At 38.6% G+C, this 22,533-nt stretch overlaps 2 protein-coding genes across 3 annotated transcripts; one reads left to right on the forward strand and one right to left on the reverse strand.

Annotated features, from left to right (window-relative positions):
• Window positions 1-120: 120 nt before the first annotated feature.
• On the forward strand, window positions 121-7,248 carry LOC104210215 (probable fructokinase-4). Its single transcript, XM_009759056.2, has 5 exons — window positions 121-783; window positions 3,643-3,893; window positions 4,042-4,333; window positions 5,797-5,949; window positions 6,290-7,248. Exons 1-5 carry the CDS (start codon window positions 406-408, stop codon window positions 6,680-6,682), a joined length of 1,467 nt encoding a protein of 488 aa, XP_009757358.1. The 5' UTR covers window positions 121-405; the 3' UTR covers window positions 6,683-7,248.
• A 1,899-nt stretch (window positions 7,249-9,147) lies between these two features.
• Window positions 9,148-22,231, reverse strand: LOC104210212 (flowering locus K homology domain-like). 2 transcript variants are annotated; one of them, XM_070156039.1, is made up of 7 exons: window positions 22,125-22,231; window positions 20,195-20,761; window positions 12,183-12,432; window positions 10,692-10,840; window positions 10,324-10,611; window positions 9,807-10,001; window positions 9,148-9,642 (listed from the first exon to the last, which is right to left on the reverse strand). In XM_070156039.1, the coding sequence occupies exons 2-7, from the start codon at window positions 20,756-20,758 to the stop codon at window positions 9,475-9,477; spliced, it is 1,614 nt and encodes a 537-aa protein (XP_070012140.1). In that variant the 5' UTR covers window positions 20,759-20,761; window positions 22,125-22,231; the 3' UTR covers window positions 9,148-9,474. The 2 variants fall into 2 exon arrangements, with proteins under 2 accessions (XP_070012140.1, XP_070012141.1); XM_070156040.1 differs by having other exon boundaries at window positions 22,121-22,229.
• Between the last annotated feature and the right edge of the window lie 302 nt (window positions 22,232-22,533).

A 22,533-nucleotide genomic window follows, 5' to 3' on the forward strand; every position in this document is an offset into this window, starting at 1 on the left:
TTAATGAAATTACAGGAATACCCCAGACAAATTAGAAAATTTAAGGGAACACACACGTTGACGGAGAGGTGTCTGTGTTCCCTCTTCTAATAAGTAGGAAAACATATACGACAGAGATTTAGTTATAAAGGGGCACTATGTACAAACGGCACCCTCTTGTCTTAAGTTTTTTTTTTTTTCTATTCCGGGCCCGGTGTCCCGTCACTTATTTAGCCCTCCACACTCCATTATCCAATCCCCCTAATCCCATTTCCATTTTTGCCTTATTGTCTACACACTATTCTTGTTCATTAGTAGTAGTACCATCTCCATTTTTTGACTTGTTACTCTCTTCCTACAAATGTCAAAAACTTATACCTCTGAAATTTAGTTTGAGAGCACTTGCTGAGAGAGAGAGTTAGCTGAATGCATCATCACGCCAACATATCCCTCAAACCACCTTCTTCTTCCAATTCTGCAACCCTTACCCACCACCATGCCTTTTTATCTCCAAACCTATTTCCCCAAAACCCTAATTATGTAGTTCACCCACTCAGGAAGAAGCTTCGTTGTTCCAATTTCAATTGCAAAGGCCTTGAAATTACCGTCCCTAAACTCCGCCCTAACTCTCTCAACAATGGCGATGACAAATTCAGAAGCGTCACTGCTGTCAAAGATGTTGATATTGCCACTCTTGGGAATCTCTGTATCGATATTGTTCTCAATGTCCCTCAATTACCTCCTAAGCCTTTAGACCAGCGCAAGGCTTATATGGAACAGTTATCCAAATCCCCTCCCGATAAGGTTCGTTTTTATTTTCATTAATCAACATACAAGTTTAAATTAAGAAAGGAGATTGCTTCTGCTTCTTCTTTTTTTTTCTCCAGATTTTTCTTACTTAATTAGACTTTAATTCGTATTTGTTGCTTCAGTGGAAGAAATATGTCTGCATGACCTAGACTTAAGGGCAAGTTCTATAAAGCAGTAGTTTGACCGGCCATATTGTATGGAGCCGAGTGTTGGCCAGTCAAGAAATCTCATGTCCAAATGTTGGAAGTAGCGGAAATGAAGATATTGAGATGGATGTGTGGGCATACCAGGAAATATAGGATTAGGAATGACCGAATGAGTATATTGGAGACAAAGTGGGTGTGGCTCCCGTAGAAGATAAGTTGCTGGAATCGAGACTGAGATGGTTCGGACATGTGAAGAGGAGAGACCACGATGCCTCGGTTGGGAGGTGTAAGAGGTTGACCATGACGGGTAAAAAGAGGGGTAGAGGGAGGCCTATCAAGTAACGCTACTTCAGCTTGCCGAGGACATGACCTTCGATAGGAAGGTGTGGAGGTAGATGATTAGGGTTGTGGGTTGACACGCAGTCTAGAGTTTCGTCTAGTCTTTCCAGTAGTATTAGTACTAGTCTTGTATTTTCCTTTTCATAGCCCCTAGCTATTACATGGTGTGTCATTATTTCCAGCTCTATATAGTATCGTATTCTTAGATCTTCGTTATTGCACGTTGCACCATTTGCTTCTATGTCTTATTACCTTGTTGTTGCTACTGTCTGCTTATTGCTTCATTTTTATTTCTCTTGAGCTAAGGATCTTTCGGAAACAGCCCCTCTACCGTCACAAGATATGGATATGTCTGTGTACACTTTACACTCCTCATAACTTCCTTGTGGGATTTCACTGGGTTTTTTGTTGTTGTTGTTGTTGAGTTTTAGTCATGTTAGTACTTCTACTTTACGCCTTATCCTTTTCTAGGAGTTGATTAGACTTCCAGAGATTTATATGTCAGTGCAAAATACAAAAACTTTCTACAATACTTTTTATTTTTAATAATAGTCTGAGATGAGTTTGTACGAAGTAACATGATCAGTGAGGATTTCATATAGCTGAACCCACAAGTTGGGACTAAGGCGTAGTTGTTATTGTTTGTTTGTTGTTATGGGTTGGTAGCAACAAAAACTTTTTTGGGTTCACAAGGCTATTGGTGCCGAGGGTCTCCTGGAAACAGCCTCTCTGCCCCTCGGGGTAGGGGTAAGGTCTGCGTACATACTACCCTCCCCAGACCCCACTGGTGGGATTATACTGGGATGTTGTTGTTGTTGTTGTTGACAAGGATATTGGTGCCACTGTAGAAACCAAGTATTCTCTCTGTGCTATTTATATATATGAATTTGACTTTATTTATTATATTAGGACAATAGAAGAAAATATTAAAATTAATGGTTGAAAAGTTTGTTTGGTAGAGAAAATATCGCTTCAAGTTTTAAAATTTTAAATAATTTAATGAATTTGAATTCTTGCCCGCAAGCTAGGTGATGCATGAGTTAGGTGCACACAGTGTTATCAAAAGGCGAAAAGCGCAAAAATGCACTAAGGTTTGTTGGGGGTTTTAAGCACAAATAAAGCGTGAGCTTTGATGAAGAACGACGCAAATGGAGAAAAACTACAAATATGTATGGGTAGTCCAAGACTAATATCTATAAGCATGAATACCAAATATATGGAGAAAGAAATTGAAGAAAATTTATGATTAAATGAAATATCAATTGGTTAGCATCGTCTCTTCGGTATTATGCTCATTGGCAAGGAAAAATATGCCTTAGAGTCTTGATGGCAACACTAAAACGCCCGCTCAGGGAGGCGACACACTGAATATGTTTTGAGCCTCGCTCCAAGGCTTAAACGCGCTTTAAGTGCGGCTTTGATAACACAATGTGCACATCAAGATTTTGAACCTTGTTGCAAACAAGGCATGGCATTTAAGTGGAGAAGGGTAGAGGGGGCTTTTATCCACTGGGTTTCAACCATGCGCCACCGGTTGCTTGGTTTTCTCGATTATTAAAAAAAAATTGAAGTCTTGAAAGTTTGTGAAAATTTTATACAAATGAAGCGATATCAATCATACTATCAGAAAGCCTGTAAAGCTCCCAGAAAAAACAATTAGGATGCAAGCAGTACTATGAAACTCGAGAAGTTTGTCTAGCACAAAAGCCCCTATTTATGCTTATTACCAAACAAGTCCTTCCATATGGATCTTTGGTTTGTTGAACAAATAATCAATCTATGTTGATGATTATATATAATTTTCATACTTTAAAACTATCAATATGGTGAATGGACGGCATTAGCTGCGAGTAGTTTATCAACAATGAGACACTGTTAAGTTGTGAAACTCTAGTTATTAGAGCATCAAAACTTTAATAAGGCATCTAATGAAAACGTGGATCAAATATGGTTGAGCTCCTTTGCAGCTTTAATGAACTACCTTGATGATTAACTCAAGGTACCAGCGTTTGGGTTCGGACCAACTAATTTTAACAAAGTAAAATTTGCACTTTATGTGCTTGGATATCCACGTCATTGAAAGCTTGCATGATCTCCTCAGTTGTATCTCTTAACATTTGCAAAATTATGGGATGTATAACTTATTTGCAATTCACTAGTTCTTGATATCTAGTCCTATATATGGTGTTTAGACCTCTCCTCAATTAAGTGCGATGTAGAAATACTAAAGCATTGTCCACATATTGCATAGCGCTACTGAAGAATAGGTGGTATGTGCCCCCAGGCATCAATCCGCTTATATTATTTCCAATTCTTGTATCTGCATAACCATGTAAAATGATATCCTGATAATTTAATTCTGCTTCAGCGGTATTGGGAGGCAGGTGGAAACTGTAATGTGGCTATAGCAGCTGCAAGGCTTGGCCTTCACTGTATCACAATTGGCCATGTTGGCGATGAAATATATGGACGCTTCCTCATTGATGTGCTTAGTGATGAGGGGATTAGTATTGTTGGGATGAATGAGCAGAGTGAAGTACTTAATCTTCCAAGTTCTGACTATGAAACACTACTATGCTGGGTGTTAGTGGACCCTTTGCAGAGACATGGTTTTTGCAGGTCCTTTTCATCTTGCTTTTCCCAGTTTTCTTTTCCTTTACTTCTTTTTGTTCCCCCTCCCATCTGGGGTGTCTTTGCTTGCTCAGTGTCTGGGCCACTTGATGTTCCTCAGAGTAGTCTAACCTTTAAGATGTTTAATGTTTTCCAGTCGTGCAGATTTTAATGTGGATCCTGCATTCAATTGGATGAACAAACTATCTACTGAGGTAAAGATGGCCATTAGACAATCGAAGATCCTGTTTTGCAATGGTTATGACTTTGATGAGCTCTCCCCGAACCTTCTTGAATCTGCTATTGAGTGTGCTGTTGAATCTGGGACATCTATCTTTTTTGACCCTGGACCACGAGGTAAGAGCCTTCTTGCAGGAAGACCTGAAGAAAAAAGAGCACTTGGCAAGTTGTTGAGGATGAGTGAAGTGCTTCTCCTGACTTCAGAGGAGGTTTGTATGTCATACTCTAAAAATTGTTTGGTCACATTGTAACTTATTATTGCTTGTGCCTTCTTTTTTTCTTTTTCTTTTTTTTATCGATCAGTTTATTGCTCGTGCCTTCTGCTGTCCTGCATCTTGGTTGGTGCCCTAATAGGATATAACCCAATTATTTGAAGATGCTAAATATAAGCAGTTCTTCCTACGAGTTTAATGAGTTAAATTATTCATTTTGAAAGAGCTCTTCTGATAGCTAAAAGCTATCTTACTGAACATGTGATATTTGGCTAGGTTCTGGTATATACTGGAATCTGGAGTACTGCTTGAAATTTGGGTTGATTTACAAAATTTTATGCAGCTCAGAAGCAGCTAATATTTATGGTATAAACAAGTTCAAGAAAGTTATACTTAGGCTGTGTAGTTCTTTGCATTTGTAGGCTAATGTAGCCCCCTTTTCCCTTTGCATGATATCTTCCTTTTTTCACAATTTATCTGATTCTATTACAAGGTTAGGGAGCGGGAAAATTGGTTTAACTGGGTGATATTCCCATTTGCCATTTTCCTCAGTCAAATCTTCACACTTGCGTGGACCATTACATAGAGAATCATATCTCTAGTAGATTCCCTACTTTTTTGGCATACCTCTTCTGTACAGGAGCTTTCCCATTATCAATGAAATTGTACTTGTTTTAAAAAAATGCATAAAAGCTTTATAGGAGCTCAATGAGATAAGGAAACTATAGACTAAGTTAAGTTTCCTAAACAAGGAAAATGTAGGCTAAGAAGCTTTTCCCATCTACCAATATTCCTTGGTTGTGAAATAACTATTTAGAATGTTCTATACTACTAACTTAGATATACTCTAAACTATAACTGTATTAATTCTCTTGATTTTCAACCCAAACAATGATCAGTTACTTGGTAAGCACCTTTAATTGTATCAGAAATTAGAAATTGCCTGTACAAAGGGGAAAATTAAAGCAAACTACCCACGGTTACTTGAAAAGCACTTTTATGTAGCACCTATTTCCTTGCACCTATTTCCTTGCACTACCACCACCTCTTTCTACTTTTCGTTTTCATATACATTTTAAATTTAATAAGTTGTAGAGGAAACAAAGCGGAAGTGTGAGAACAGAAAGGAAGGCAAAAAGGGCTCCATTTGGCAGGGTCTAGGATTTGGTTAAGCCATGGATATAGCCTTATCCCTAGTATCAAAGAGTTGGTTTGCTGTAGTTGTAAAGTTGACCTCTAGAACAACGGTAACATGATGTTCGAGCTGATTTGCTGGCTTTTTCCTTGTTGCTGTATTATATGGTTCTCGTTGCTGAATTTATACTTTGTATATTCTGGTCATGTTGCTGAAATTATGACTTCCTTTCCTGAAAATCAGTGGACGGTTTTACTGCAATCACCTCTTTCCCTTTCTTCACTCTTTTATATCTGTTACTTATCTGAATCACTGTCTTCTCCAGGCAGTATCTTTAACTGGTATTGATGACCCAATCTTGGCGGGCCAGGAGTTGCTCAAGAATGGAGCTTGTACTAAGTGGGTGATTGTTAAGATGGGCCCGAAGGGTTCAATTTTAATCACCAAATCAAGCATAACTTGTGCACCTGGTTTCAAGGTATCAATTTTCGTGACCCATTGGAAATGTTGTTTCTTGTGAAAAATTACTCGATTCATCTTCTTAACAAAAGTTTACTTGTTCCCTCTGGCATTAATTAGCATATCCTGTGGATATTTCTGTTTTACTTTGGGGTCTTTCTTCAGAGACCCCCACTTAGAGGGTGCAGCACTTGACTAATGACCAAACAACATAACTTTCTTCCTCCTTCTCCCACTCGGAATAAGTGGGAATCGTACAGTTTCTATTTAGTGCATCTTTCCCAAATTTGATATATACATGTTGACAAATGTTTATTCTATCTGATACATGCAATTCATCTACCCATTGTCTGTAATAGGTCAATATTATAGATACTGTGGGCTGTGGAGATAGTTTTGTGGCTGCAATTGCATTTGGCTTCATACATGACTTGCCTTTGAGTTATACGTTAACCCTTGCGAATGCGGTGGGCGCTGCAACTGCTATGGGGTGTGGTGCTGGTAGAAATGTTGCCAGTTTGAGGAAGGTCCTGGAACTATTGAAGGAATCAAATTTGAACGAGGATGATAAGTTTTGGGATGAAGTACTGAATGATAAAGTGAACACTCAGGATTTAACTGTGCTGTCAAAATTGGTTATAAATGGTAACCATCAGGTGAACCGTGTCTCCGTTCAAAAGGTGGTATCAGAACTGCTACCTAAGCTTGAATCTGCACCAGCAAAGAAGGTTGCGGTTCCTTCAAAGAGATGAAATGGTCTTCTGGGACAAATAGATTTTTGTAGCTGTTACGTTGATTGTGGCATATGTACCTTCATGGAAAGAAATGCTTGAATTGGAGATGGGTCTAGCCTGCTCATTATGATATGCACAGTATTATTATGGTTGCTGCCTTGCCGGTGGTGGAATTGGCAGTTTTGATCTAAATAAGAAGTGCCCAGATACTGTCCGTTGATCTGCCTGCATGCATGAGAGGAAATTAGCACATCAATTGAGCATTAGTATTTGCAGGAAATTTGATCGTCCTGCTTGATCTGATTGCTCCAACGTGCACGCTTGAGGAGCTGTGCCTTGCTTCCTGTATTTTTATTCTTACAACATCTGTGACCACCTGGAATATCAGGGGTGATGTTAGTTGACATGTTATTCTGACATGTTACAGAAGGAACCACAAGCCATGTCTTACAATGGATTCTGTTCATCATATTTTTCAAATTTAGAATGTTGTGTAGGAGAAGCCAATTTTTGTTCATCATATTTTTGTTTGCACATCAATTGGCCATTGTCACCATTTATGATTAATATTGTTGGGCACTGAATTCCGTCTTGTCTCCCTTCCGTATAATTTTCCCCTTCTTTCGTACCTCCCTTTCTTCTGTCACGTCTCTTCCCTTTGAAAAATCTGTGAAGTAACACCTGTGTAAACCCAAAGGACATACTGGAAGAGATTCACTGTATCCGTGGATGCAAGCAGGCATGGGGAGGAAAGAACCGAATTCTGGCTGCTATTAGTAGGAAAACCCCCAGGGGGTGGAGCATCAGTGCGTCATCCAAGTGAATAATCTTTTGCAACACCTGTCTTTCATTTCAAGCATCTATATATTGAGGCCACAAGCGTAGTCGCATATGAGTGTATTAATACCGAATCAGATTTTAGTACATAACAGTTGAGGAGGCATAAAAAATTCGACAATTATGTCAGTCACAAAAAGAATTTGCATTAGTCTAATTAAACTCTTCTGGTTTGCATCAACTTGCACTCGTTTAACCATTTGTAAGTAGAGGTTCATCTCCAATACAGCCTTTCTCGTTTAGGCTCCCCTCGTTAGTGGTCCAGTGAACCCCCTATACTTTGTGCCATCATTACGTCGAAGCAACTAGTAGTATTTCACGCTGAAAACGAGATACCATCATAGAATTGAAAATTCTGACAGAAGCGTGAGCTGAACCTTACTCCCTTTGGTTCACAATAAGTGACCAGTTTACTTCATTTTGGTTCAAAATAAGTGTCCAGTTAGGTAATCAAGAAAAAATTCAATTTGTTTTTATTCTTTTACCCTTATGTGCATATCCCTAAAAAGTTTTCTCACTTCTCACTATAACTATGTGACCAATATTTAATAAGGGTAGTTTAGTCATATTAGGTATTTTTGTATAGGATTTAGCATTTTCTTAATGGGCGTGCTAAAAGGAAACTGGTCACTTATTGTGAACCGGAGGGGGGTAACATCCAACCTTCATGTCATTCAATAAAACAGCAATCATGAACCATACAGATGCATTACCCCTTAAAATAATTCTGCAAACCCTTATGCGAAAGCACATGCACAGGGATGGCAAGCGGTGCGGTGCGGGTTCTATCTTAACCCACAAAATTTCAACCCGCCCCGCATAACATTTTTATCCGCGTCCACCCGCCCCGCCTCGCATAATTTTTTCTTCATTTTGTCAGTTTTATTTCTTTTTGATTGGAATTTTCCATGTCAATTAAGGATTTTTTTTCTGGTGAGAGTCAATTAAGGTCACACGCTACTTATCATGTCTCAATTCTTCTGAATTTTTAGTCTTTTCATTTGAGATGTTTAAAAATTTTATGACAACACTCTATCTTTAACTTATCAACTAGTAATTCATAATTCAAGTTGTATTGATAAAATACATAAATCAAAATCACCGAACCAAAATGACAAAAATTTAAGTCACTCAGAATTAATCAACATCAATAATGAGAATTGAGAGGTAACTAGTACTAAAATGGTAGTCTACTGAAATTTGCAAGAGAAGAAGCAGCAGGAGGAGTCAAGAATTAAGCTGATATTAATACTTACCACAAAATATAGCTGATATTAATTATAAGCGTGCAAATATGATATTTGGGATTATATAGTACAACACTAGACTGTTGTATTGTTGTAAGCAACAAAGTTCTTCTGTCCAGCCAGTCATTATTGCGTGATCAGTATATGTTTCTAGCTTGCCAAACCTGCACCAAGACCGCGTCAACCCGCAAGAACTTCTTTAGAAAAAAAATCAACCCACCCTGCCCCGCACCCGCACCCCCCTGCATAGGTTCATATCCGCCCTGCACCCGCCACATTGCCATCAGCACAGAGCTATCACAACACAAAACTCACATGAAGTAAACTTAGAATAGCTACAAAAGACTAGAGAATGCCATCTACCTAATTAATAACACACCGATGAGCACCATGCCCATAAAAAGGAAACAACTTTTTACCTCGAGCATCTGCTGGGCAAGTATTTAATATGTGAATTTGTTTTTAGTTATACTGATCACATAGCGTCTGTCAAACCGAGTAAAATGTAACCCTGTACTGAGTGCAATATACCAGTAATTAAACATTTCAAAATCGAATGTAAAAGACTAATGCTAAACCACTAATTCCATCTCAATACCTAACGCATCCAATCCTCCACTACTACTAATCATGATACACCTCCTAACTAACAACAAAACTTTCCAACCGCAGATGACTTTGGATCTCATGATTGTGTCAGCATGACTGGTCTGAGTCAGATATCCATCAATAACCATAGCTGGATCCATAAATGGAACCATAATCCCCGGCAGGTGTATGGCCAGTGCCACTAGATGAAGTGTATACAGGACCTTGAGAATATGGATTATAGCCTTGGGAAGGTGGTCCAGCGGCAGTGTTCTGCATTGAGCTGGCAGCATCAGCAATAGAATTCTGCACCATAAGCAAGGTGGTAAAAACTCAATCCCCAAAACAAAAAAAAAGGGGCACCACCAGTGATATTCCAAACAAGATCATACTGTCCCTATCCACAGACAGAATATTACCCACAGCAAAGGTGAATTGAAGTTCAATATCAAATTATCAGCAGATACTACCTGAACTAATTGCTGCGCTGTTTGCACCTGTGATGCAGATCCCGTTATCTCAACAGTCATCTCATCCGGAACACCCCTTGTTTCCTGGATTGCAATAGATGCACCACTGGTCCGACGAATATAGCTAATATTTGAACCAGAGGTCCCAATGACAGCATCGGCATAGGACAAGGGAATTTGCATGTTTTGGGTGACCTTTAAAGAAAAAGGATTAAGGGAAAAGAGCATCAGAAATCAGAATGTTGCAGTTCTATATAAAAAGAATTAAAGGCCAAAAAAGAAAGCAAAACTTGCAACAACTTGATGGTTCTATTTGGTAGTATCCTTAAAACGATACCAGATTCTTATAAGTGCAACATATATAGCATGACGTATATGCCCACCTCTTTCTGTACCTTGTTGGGTGATTTTATTTAATCAAGATCAGAATCCCCCTACCCGAATTATCTTAAGTTAGCAGAAAGTGTATAAATTAGGTAGTTGCACTCAACAGATTGAATGCATACAAATAACACACCTTTGTAACCATGGATTGTTGTGTTTGCACATTTGTACCATGAGTTCCCATTGAAACATCTCTACCATAAAGAGGGGGGGCCTGACGGGGCTGCTTTTCGAAAGGAGGCATGTCTACCGGTGGGTAATAACTATCAAATTGCCGTGGAGGCAGCATATACTGAGGGTTGAGCCCAAAACCAGGTCCACCCCCAGCATTCGCGGGAAAACCGGATGGTGGAGGGGCCCATGACTGAGAAGGTCCAGATGGAGGCATGTTCTGGTTTGGACGAGCATTTGGCATTTGCATCTGAGCAGAAAAAAAGAATCATAATTTCAAAGAGTATTATTGGAAAGGTCAAAATCCACTGAAAACAGCAGTAGACTTACTTGCATCTCAAATACCCCAATGACACTACGATCAACTAAAAATTTCCTGAGATGTGAAGCAATCATTTCAACTGCTTTATGCACCCCGGCAGGCTCTCCTTGTATCTCAACAACACTATCATCAGGAAGGGCAAAAATTGGAAGGTGCTCTGCAGAATCCAGTTGATGGGAATTAAACATTAAATTACATACCCAGAAGGAAAAAGGGATTTTAGATGAGAAGTTAGAATAACAGACACAACTGTGTACCATTTGACTTCAGAACAAACAACATAACATGTCAGCTTTTGAGCTTTACCAAGTTCACAGCGTAGTCCCCTTCTTTTAATAAGAAACAGTCCTTTGTTTATAATTCATATAATTCAAGAAGTAAACAATAGACAAAGGAAAACTAACCAGAAGGACCCAGAAACTTATGTGTTATTCTTCCAATTGTTCTTCCATTGCTTTTTCTATCTATTCTTCTCTCTTTTGACTCCCCCAATCCAGGTTTCCAAAATTTCAACATCTGGAATTATCCTTATCTTGGTTTTTGTTTATTTCAATAACTCAGAAATGATATGCACAAAATTCTCTAGTGCTCACTAGTTAAATAAAATTACTAAAATAGAGTTTCTAAAAGCAAAATAATTGCCAATAACAATAAAAGATCAACTTGTACCAGTGTTATTTAGCTTCACATCCTCTTAGGACCCCATGTGCCCACCCCTAAAGCCAGCTTGAGATCGCAGAGGTTCAAATAAAGACAGGAAAAGGTGGGGAATCTAGGTTTCGCTGTAAACCTAATTGGTTATTTCCAATTACATAAATCAATAGTCCAAAAGACACTCAAAAGACAAGGCAGTTCTCATTTTTAAGGAACTTCTAGTCTCTAGCAAGTCCATTAAATATTAAAAGATCTCCATGAAGTCCTTTTAAGGAGGTTCAAAGGGTAGAGGTTGAGAAGATTTCCAAGAAGCCTTCGAGGGGTCCATAAACAAATTGGATCCTAGAAGCAAAGTTTATAGTTAAAATATGTTCATATAAATCAAACATGAATAAGACTTTTTAGCAAGTCCACCAGGGCTATCAAAGACCCTACAGCGTATTCACAAAAATCCTACACCATATTAAGAACACATGTCTGTTTTCACTTTTTGCTATAGCAAACCCCACACACCCCAAACCACTCAACGGAGCCAAGTGTGGCTTTTCATACTTCGCTCCCTTAGTGACTAGAACTACCAACCTCCTAATTGGAGGCGGAGGGCCCTTTCCATTAAGCCATCCCTTCCGTCTGTCATTTTAAGATTAACATATATTTATTCCTTGTAGAAAAACATTAGAGAAGGATATGTACAGACCCAAATTTCTCTTGAAATACCTACAGATAATACAGCATTAAAAGGCATTAGGGACTGCAAATGACTAGCGGTAGTGGATCAGTAGCGAGATTGACAAATTCTCAAGGAAACAACACAAGACACAGATATCTAAGTTAAAGTGAGGCACCTTCTCCAATTACTCGGATGGTGCAATGAGATGTATCTTGAATAAACTTAATAGTGGAACCCTGCTTCCCAATCAAGCTTCCAGCCTGTGAGGCTGCCACAAGTAGTCTTGTAGTGACTGGCCTACCAGCGCCTGGTGGAGCACTAGTTGAATCAGTGTCTACATCAACAATCCGCTTGTGAACCTTCAAAAGACCATCCATAGCAGGCGGAATTGATAGGCTTGGCTCTTCTTTGGCAGATATCATCACCTATAGCAGAAAAGAATTATCAATCCACAGATAGCACAATATAAAGAAAGATATGCACTTATTCAACTTTTGCCAAAGCACAATTACTGTTCACGGTATGTTTAGGTTCCAACCAGAATCAAAGTTGATTACACATAATGCAGCATCAATATACTGGTATAACAAGCAGATTAAAAAAGCAAAAAACAATAGCTTCCAAGATAAACCGCTGGAATCAAGCAAGAATATAGAGTCCAATATGCCGGTTTTATTACGATTACTGCTAGCTCATTCTCCAACAACCAACCAAAAGAACCTACCAGCAAAAATGGGGAGTAAAAAAAAAGATTCCTTGTAGTGAAAACTTTAAAAAAGAGATTCCTTGTGGAGATTTAAACTATAATTTATAAGTAGTAGCTCTAAATCAACAGGCATTTTGCGCCAAGTGTACTCACATCTATAAAGTAGCTCTAAATCAATTTACAATAAAAGGACTTGCAGAGTAAACTACAATTTATAAGTATCTCTAAGTCAACAGGTCTTTTCAAAGGACACAGGCATTTTGTGCCAAGTGTATTCACGTTTATAAGCTAATGAGTCTGCAGCGTGCAGCCTTATAGATATGCCCACATATTAACATGCCTTTTTACGCCTTTTTAATTCCATATGAATTGTTAAATACAGATCCAATTTTTTTTGGCCATTATTTATAGTAAGTTGCGACAAGCTCTCAGGCACACTCCCCGAGGAGCCTGAGTACAAGAATTTTTAGCTTTCCATGAACACCATTAGCCAGCCCTCGAAATTCCGATCACTCCACTGAAATTTTTCCGACGAAGTATGACAGAACATTTCTGTACCAGGAAATTCAACGTTCATGGAAGATACATGAGCATTCTGTCACTGAAGGGAGAAGGGAGGTCTGTTATTATAATTCCAGAGTTAGCTTTGAATGCAGGTTGGAAAGACATAGCAACTAAGATAGAAAGACTCATACATCAGACCCCCAAAATGAATCCCACAGCCCCACCTAGAATCACTGTGGACAACTACCCTTATGTCAAAGCAATCAAGGAGAGTAAATGGCAATCCAATACCCTTCGAGAGGCAAAGGTCAGCATAAACAATGGAGATATCTCTGTTGTGGAACCGACAGGTAGCGAGGATTCTGGTTTACTAAAAAGATGCATTGTCGGGTTTTTTGGGAAAGAAATCAATGAGAGACCCACTTTAGCAGACATAAGGCGATGGGCTAGTGCGTCATGGAACAAAGCATATGGAGTAAACATGCATGAAATGACAGGTAACATGTTTCTTTTTGAATTTCCAAACAGATTCATGGCGGAGCAGATTATGCAAGGAGAATGGAGTGGGAAAAAGTTCAAGCTTCATCTGGAATGGTGGAGTCATACTGCTGGATGCATTCCAAACTCACAAATCGAGGAAACATGCTGGATTAGAGCCATGGGGATTCCTTTACATCTATGATCACAAAAGATCTTCAAAGAAATAGGAGATCTCTGTGGGGGATGGATAGCTACTGAAGAAGAAACTGATCTCAAAAATCATCATAAGTGGGCAAGAATTAAAATTGTTGGTGATGGCAGAAAGACTCCCAATGAGGTTGGGATTGAAAGAGACGGTATCAAATTTTTCATCCCAATCTGGGCTGAAAGACAGACAAGATATGAGCTGAAGATGCAAGAAAACGAACAATGTTTTGAAATAGAGAGATATTTGAACAATCAAGTGGGGTGCACCATATTGCAAAACACTGATAAAGGAAAGCAAGTGTGCAACTTACACAAGGTTCGAGTTCGATGAATCAGAGCAGTAAAGTGACAAACAACGAGCTGAAATCCTATGACTCTGACTTGGCTGCACAAGTCATTTTTAATGATCTCTCGTGTGAGCTTTCTGATGATATTAGGCTGAAGCCTTGTATTGAGGAAATGGGAGGACCTTCTTACCTCGGGACAAAAGAGTCCACTCCCGGGGATCCAATCCCCAATGAAAACCTTGAAAGTATGCCAAAGGCAACACTTAACAGTTGCAGTCAGCCAGAAGGTGGAGCAGAGATAGCAAGATTGGGGGAAGATCAACGAACAGAAGGCAAGGGAGCAGAGCATAAACACAAATATGGGGGAAGATCAAGTTGGAAGTGCTTTGGAACAACTAAAGCACTTTAGCTCTATCCAAGATTGGGAAATCGAGGAGGTGAATCCTATAGCAGTTCAACAACACAATCCATTAATGGATAAAGACAGGGATGCAACACTATGGGTCCATCAAAATATGATCAAATTGGGGAAAATGTTTGGAGTAGATTTTCAAGGCCACGAAGAAGAAGCATTGGAGTTGTTAATGCAAATTGACAGTTGCAGACAGGTTAGAAGGGTGGAGACAGAGTTGGAGGTGAAGAAACAAAGATTCAAAGGATCACTGGAATTAAAAGGTTTAACTTCGTTTGATGTCAAATTCAAGAGTGACGAGAAAAGGAGTAGGGGAAGAGATCTATCAATCATTTCAATATGAAGATCAAAGTAATTTCCTGGAATGTAAGGGGATTAAACGACAAGAAGAAAAGGGAGATCATAAAAAGTCAAGTGCAGAACTGGAGGGCAGACATTATATGCATGCAAGAGACAAAAGTGGAGGGGGATATCAAGGAAATAGTCAATCAAATATGGGGTGGTAGATGGGTGAGGTATGCAAGATTAGAAGCTAGCGGCACGAGAGGGGGGAGTTTGTTATTATGGGATTGCAGAGTATGGAAAGGGAGGTGTTACAGACTGGTGCATACACTTTGACTTGCAAGTTCGAGGCTCTTTTACAGAATTTTCAATGTCACATAACAGGAGTGTATGCCTCAAATTGTAGAATAGAGAGGAAAATAGTATGGAGAGAAATTGGTGCAGTGAGGGGATTGATGGAAGGTCCTTGGGCAGTTTGTGGCGATTTTAACGTTACAAGGTACCCTTCTGAAAAACGGGAATGTTCAAGGAGGTCCAAAGCGATGGTGGAATTCTCGGATTTTATAGAAGATATGGAGTTGATAGATCTACGACTTGAAGGAGGCTACTATACTTGGTTCAAAGGGGACAATCATACAGCCGCTTCAAAAATTGATAGATTTCTCATTTCAGAAGAATGGGATGAAAGCTTCAGAAACATCAAGCAAACTATTCAACTAAGGTTGATTTCGGACCATTCACCTGTGGCTCTATACTGTGGTGCGTGGGAACAAGCTAAATCATACTTTAAGTTTGAAAATTGGTGGTTGAATGTGGAAGGTTTTGATGACAGAATTAGAGACTTGTGGACATCTTTTGAATTCTCAGGAAGACCAGATTACATTTTAGCTTGCAAGTTAAAAGCTCTCAAGGGCAAGCTAAAAGAATGGAGCAGAGTTTATGAAGGTAATTTGGGACTGCAAAAATCAAAATTGCTAAGTCAACTAGCAGGTTTTGAGACAACACAACAACTAAGAGCGCTGACAGAGGAGGAATCAGTGAGGAAAGCAGCTACTCTAATGGAGATTGAGGAACAACTCAAGAATGAAGAAATTGTATGGAGACAAAAATCAAGAGCTCTGTGACTCAAAGAAGGGGACAGGAATACAAAATTTTTCCATCGCACTGCAAATGCACACAAGAGAAACAACAACATTGATCAACTAATGATTCGACATGAAGTAGTCGAGGATCCAGACAGAATAGAGATTGAGATAACTGAATTCTACAAGGAGTTATACAAAGAACCTGAAGAGTGGAGACCAACGGTCAATTTCGAAAATAGCTCAAGAATTCCTGAATCAGAAAGGGAGTTTTTACAGAGTAACTTTGAGGAACAAGAAGTTTTGACCTGTCTGAAGATGTGTGCAAGTGACAAGGCCCCAGGTCCGGATGGATACACAATGGGTTTTTTCAGAAAGTGTTGGGACATTTTGAAGGAAGACATCATGGCGACCTTCAACAACTTCCATTCTCAGGAGATGTTTGAGAAAAGCTTCAATGCAACATATATAGCTTTGATTCCAAAAAAGACAGGTGCGAAAGAATTGAGAGATTTCAGACCGATCAGTCTGATAGGGAGCTTCTACAAATTGCTCTCAAAAGTCTTAACCGAAAGACTTAAGAGGGTGGTAGGGAAAATTGTCGATGCTCAACAAATGACTTTCATCAAAGGTTTACAAATAATAGATGCAGTGTTGATTGCCAACGAAGCTGTGGATTCAAGAATAAAAAAGAAAGAACCTGGAATCTTATGCAAATTAGATATTGAGAAGGCCTATGATCATGTAAATTGGAGCTTCCTACTCAGAATGTTAGAACTAATGGGTTTTGGGCAGAAATGGAATAGATGGATGAAATTTTGCATATCTACTGTAAAATTCTCCATTCTCATAAATGGATCTCCTAAAGGTTTTTTCCATTCACACAGAGGTCTAAGACAAGGTGATCCTTTCTCCCTTTCTATTCATTATAGCCATGGAAGGATTGAACAACATGATCAAAACGGCTAAAGTCAGTGGATGGGTTAAAGGCTTTGAGGTAAACAGGAGTGGGGCAAACAATCTAGAGATCACACATCTCCAATATGCTGATGATACTCTAGTCTTCTGTGATGCCGAAAAGGACCAACTTAGATTCCTAAGAATCATTTTGGTCTTATTTGAGGGAGTCTCAGGATTACACATCAACTGGAGAAAGAGCAATATTTTTCCCATTAATGAAGTTAACAACATGAAGCAACTAACACAGATATTGGGAGGAGAAGTTGGGTCCCTACCAACTGTTTACCTTGGGATGCCTCTTGATGCAAGATCCAAATCAAAAGAAATCTGGAATTCAGTCATAGAAAAGTGTGAGAAGAAGCTGTCAAGATGGAAATCACAATACCTATCATTGGGGGGGGGGAGGCTAGTTCTAATCAACTCAGTATTAGACTCACTTCCTACTTATATGATGTCTTTGTTCCCAATTCCAGCAGGCATTTTGCAGAGATTGGACAAACTCCGAAGATCATTCCTTTGGCAAGGTAATAAGGAGAAAAAGGTCTTCCATTTAGTTAAATGGAAGACAGAAGACACTCACAATGGATAAAAAACAAGGTGGTTTAGGAATAAGGAATTTGAAGAATCATAGCAAGGCTCTTAGAATGAAATGGTTATGGAAGTACTCTCAAGAACCCCAATCTTTATGGGGCAAAGTGATCAAAGCAAAGTATGGTGAGGAAAATAACTGGGTGTCAAAAAAAGTCAGAACATCATATGGAGTAAGTGTGTGGAAATCCATCAGAGAACTTTGGCCTATAATGAAGAATCACTCCTCCATAAGAGTGAACAACGGAAGAAACACATCATTCTGGAATGATAACTGGTTAGGAAACGGAAGCTTAAAGGAAAGATACCCCGATATGTTTGGTTTAGCACAAAACCAGCATAAAACAGTAGCTGATATGAGGAGTCATCAAGGATGGGAAATCGCTCTAAGAAGACAGTTGAATGACTGGGAGATAACAAGATTAGTTGACCTTTACAAAGAGCCGGAAGCATTTAAAGGATTACAGGAAGGTTTTGATTCACTTTGGTGGAAGAGGCACAACAGAGGGGTTTACCGGGTGAAGGATGCATATAAGATTTTAAATCATAATAATCAACAGGAGGACCCATGACCTTGGAAACATATATGGAAAACAAAGATTTCATACAAGGTAACTTGCTTCACTTGGCTACTAGCAAATGAGGCGGTATTAACCCTGGATAATCTCATAAAAAGGGGAATTTCTCTGTGCTCAAGATGTTTTCTGTGCGGGGAAAATGCTGAAACTGTCACACATTTGTTTCTACATTGCAAGATTACAGACCAACTATGGAAAATCTTTATTAGTCTTAGGGGTATTTTATGGTCAATGCCATACAAGCTTAAAGATGTCCTTTATAGCTGGGAAGAAGCTGAAGCAACTAGTAGAGATAGATGGAGGACTGTCCCGGCTTGTATCTGGTGGACAGTTTGGAGGGAAAGGAACGCGAGATGTTTTGAAGATAGAAGCAATCAAGTGCAGAAGATCAAACTCTGTATTCTTCTTTTTTGTTTTTGGTGCAAACAGATTTACATAGAAGATACATTGACAATCATAGACATACTAGGATCTTGCTAGGTCTCGAATTAGAACATCTACTAATCCTCTTCATGTAAATTTGGTTTTCAGTGCAACCTATGTACTGATGTTTTAATATATACAATAGTTACCAATTCAAAAAAAAAAAATACAGATCCAACGTTTCATTTATTTCAAGACTATTTAGCTATATATACCCACAGAAATATAGAAGCAAGTTCTTATCCTTCTGGTATAGTCAATTGAAAAAACACTGCTGCTAGATTTTGCGCAACTTCTCATAAATTAAAAAGATGAATTCTACTCAACTCCTTTTACATACTTCATGTTCGATTATACCCCAGCATATAAACTTCAACTTTATGATTTTTCATATGTATAAATGATTTTGAATGTTCTTAATCTGGAAGTTATGTCCTGCAAATTGTTAGTTACGTTTGTTAACTTCCTCTTTCATACAGTGAACACCTTCTGGCAAGACACCAACCAAGTTTTGAAGTTACCAGACATGGTGCAATGCTTCTTGAAACTCATATTGGATGAAGCCAATTCTCATGGATTGTCAGAAAAACTTTTCAGCACTTGTAATGCTCAATGCTGATGACTGCAGTCTGGATCTTGGTTCTTCTAGTACAAAGCGCACTTTCATTGAAATGTTTCCTTATATGGGGCAAGAACCTGCACACACTCATGTTGGTTACTATGAAAAAGAAACTGTCTGAGATCATTTTGGTTGTGTTACTGGATTGTTTTTAGCCCACTTTGAAGAAGTTAATCATAGTTATGGTTCAATTAATTGAATAATAAATTCTCTTCTGAAGTTAAAAGACGTTAAGTCATTATTATGGTTCAAGCAGCTGTATAGTATTCTTATTTCTACCATTTTCCCCTCACTTTATTTTCTGAGATAGTAGATTCTACTATCAATGTTGATGATTACTGCTTTCTTTTAACTGCTGCTTCTTTACATAGATTTCATGTATGATTGATCATTCCTACAGTGCTGTTATCACCACTTCAGTTCGCTTGCAATAACATATCGACACAGGGTGGGGCTGAGCCTAAAGGGATTCCATGAACCTCTGTTCTTCTTTTCTTTTTCAGGTATATGTGGTGGGTGGACGAGTTAGGCATCTTTACTTCATACAACCTAATAATAAATGAGTCAAGTGAAATATCCTTGATGCAGATTTCTACAAAAATAAATACCAATACCTAAAACCATGCCCATAAGCAAGCATTTTGTAAAAAAGAAGACCTCACCATTAACAAGCAGTTCTACTAGCTGTAAGAACACTTCTAGATCAACCTTAAGCTATAGCATGACAACCACTGAATTGACTAAAAGTTGGCAAGACTTGAAATAAAAATAATCATTTAATACAATTTACCTTATTGAAAAATAATCATAATCCTACATGCATGAAGATGGGTGAAGCTCACACAAGGATGCCTATATTACCATGTGCAAGCACATAAAAAGAGTTAACAAACAGTAAGAAGAGAGATGGAGCATGTAGCTTTCTGCACCAAAACCATCACCGGTTATCTAGGTAAAAAATAATTTCACATCATTAAAAGCGCATAACATTATACAAAAATGTCCATAATTATGTAAATACTAAAAAGTGTAAATAACAATATCGATTCAGCAACTCACAGCTCTTTCAGTGGTCCCAGGAGGACCATCAAGAACCTTAATGCGAGCTTTTGTCTCCTCACAGGTCTTTTTAATATACTCTCCTCTGCGGCCAATGATACCACCAACCTTCTGAGAAGGAACTAACATCCTGTAAACATTTTCTCCTGGCCAGCCAGGCCATCGTTTTTCTTCGCTGGCTCCTGAATCAATTCGAGCAACTTGTACCTCTTCAGAAGGATGAGTCTCCTCAGGTGCATTATCCACACCATGAATAGCATCTGAATCATGAATAGCATCCATGTTATGCACGTCCTCTGTACCATGGACATTACCAGCATCTTGCACATGATCTGCATGGTTCACGTTATCTGTGGTGTGCACATGATCTGCGTCGTGCACGTGAACTGTGTCGTGCACGTGATCTGCGTCGTGCACGTGATCAGCATCGTGTACATGATCAGAGCCATGGCCATTATCTGTGCCATTCAAATTATTGTTGAATTGAGCACCGTCCCTATTATCCACGTTTTCTGTGTCATGCAAGTTACCCATCTCAGGTTGCTCAAAATTTTCGTCAGCCATTTTCTGGAAGAAAAAACAAATAAAACATTTAGAAAAATACCCAGAGTACAGCCGATTGATCAAATAAACTATTGAACCCTGATGTCCTCCTGCATTTGACCCGTACTGAAGCTGGGACATAACAGTTTTATCTTCGTGAAGTCAGTACCCTATGCTCACCCGGAAAAAAATGAGAGATAGAAGAAAAGGCACCCTTTCTAATATTCTTTCCATAAAGATTTTCAAGAAACTAGAAGATTAAAACTGGAAAACAGTGACAAGGTAAAAGATTAGGCAAAATGCAAGAACAGACCCTGTAGGGTCACAGAAAAGGATTGGGAATGACCAATAAATTGAACTCCATGCTGACATCACCAACCCCAAAGCATCGAACACACAAAATTCAACCTTTTTCTTTTTCTTTTTTGATAAAGTTAAAGTATTATTGATGAACAAAATCACTAAGAAAGTGCTACATAGGTTTACAACAAGTTGTGCAGAAGTATAAGCACGTCTAACACAGCATGTACCATCATTAACAATAGACTAACCACACCAAAACTATAGCAAAAGAATAAACTTATGTTTAAGTTTAAGTTTAAATAATTACTCCTTTTTGCCTTAAAAGAACAGCCTTATCAACGTCATTCCATAAAGGCATCACTGACCCAAGAAAATCTCAAACACGCGCCTTGCCTGCTCAAGTAAGATCCCTAGATTGGATTTTATCAACAGAAAAAAAGAAAGAGTAAAACCCCCAATAGCTTACTGAAGTGTAAAGTCACAAAACCCAATAACATCTTACACATTACAACTTATTTATTTGATCAAATCATCCTCTATTACTAAGTCCAGAAGCCCCAAGGCTGCGGTTCAACAGCAAAGGTATTACTGCATCTCGCCACTTCACAAGTTGGAATCATAATGGTGAACTAAATCTGGCATTTAAGTGGGGAAGAGTGATGAGACGGGTACATTATCGACTGGAAACCATTGATTTCCAGTTACCAAAGAACTAAGTCCAGAAACTGCAAAAATACAAAACCCTATTACCTTGAGATACCCCACATCCCCCCCACCCCCCACAAAAAAAAAACTTAACCCAAAGCTCCGAAAACTCTCTTACTTCAACTACGACCTCCAAAACCCTGGTGTTTTAAATCCCTAATTGACAAAACCTGCAATTCCAGAACCTTCTAGAACCATATCTTTCCAGAACAAAAAACATCTTCCTTAAACACATAAACAAAGCATAAACCCTCCCCATAAACAAGAAATTGACACCAAATTTTTTAAACATTAAACTTACAAATTATGTACACGGAGAAAAATACAGACTTAATACACGAGATTTGTAAAGTGAATACGGTTAACATGACATACTTACAGAGACTGAGAGTTTGCGAGTTCGAAGAAGGAGATTTGAGTGCGAAGAACTGTGTCGAAGAGCGGGAGAATTAAAGAGTTACCAAAAGCTAATGGAGGAAAGGGGGCACTAGGTTTTTATAGAGGGAGCTGTCATTTTTGGATAATTGTTATTTACTCCCTGGACTTATTGCATTCGTCATTTTGGACTTCCTAATTGGTGAACTAGCGAAGTTAATATGAATGTGATTTTTAACAAACATTTTTCAGGACAAATTGTTAGCTGATTCTTTTTGTTTTTGTTTATTTAGGAAGAGATTGATAATAAGATATCATAGTGGATTAAGGAAGAAATTTAAATATTATCGGAATGAATGAAAGTGAAGCATACACATTTAATTTTTAACTAGTTTTTCAGCACACGTGTTGCG

The sequence above is a fragment of the Nicotiana sylvestris genome, chromosome 9 (genome assembly GCF_000393655.2).
Source record: "Nicotiana sylvestris chromosome 9, ASM39365v2, whole genome shotgun sequence".
Taxonomy (NCBI): Eukaryota; Viridiplantae; Streptophyta; class Magnoliopsida; order Solanales; family Solanaceae; genus Nicotiana; species Nicotiana sylvestris.

What these genes read in the sequence shown, in the direction of transcription:
- LOC104210215 (XM_009759056.2), top strand. Translation starts at nt 406, where the DNA reads ATGCATCATCACGCCAACATATCCCTCAAACCACCTTCTTCTTCCAAT. An exon ending in CCAAATCCCCTCCCGATAAG is followed by an intron (nt 784 to 3,642) that starts GTTCGTTTTTAT and finishes ATTCTGCTTCAG; the next exon opens with CGGTATTGGGAGGCAGGTGG. An exon ending in CAGAGACATGGTTTTTGCAG is followed by an intron (nt 3,894 to 4,041) that starts GTCCTTTTCATC and finishes AATGTTTTCCAG; the next exon opens with TCGTGCAGATTTTAATGTGG.
- LOC104210212 (XM_070156039.1), bottom strand. Translation starts at nt 20,758, where the DNA reads ATGGCTGACGAAAATTTTGAGCAACCTGAGATGGGTAACTTGCATGAC. An exon ending in AACAATCCATGGTTACAAAG is followed by an intron (nt 10,002 to 10,323) that starts GTGTGTTATTTG and finishes TTTTCTTTAAAG; the next exon opens with GTCACCCAAAACATGCAAAT. An exon ending in CAGCGCAGCAATTAGTTCAG is followed by an intron (nt 9,643 to 9,806) that starts GTAGTATCTGCT and finishes CTTATGGTGCAG; the next exon opens with AATTCTATTGCTGATGCTGC.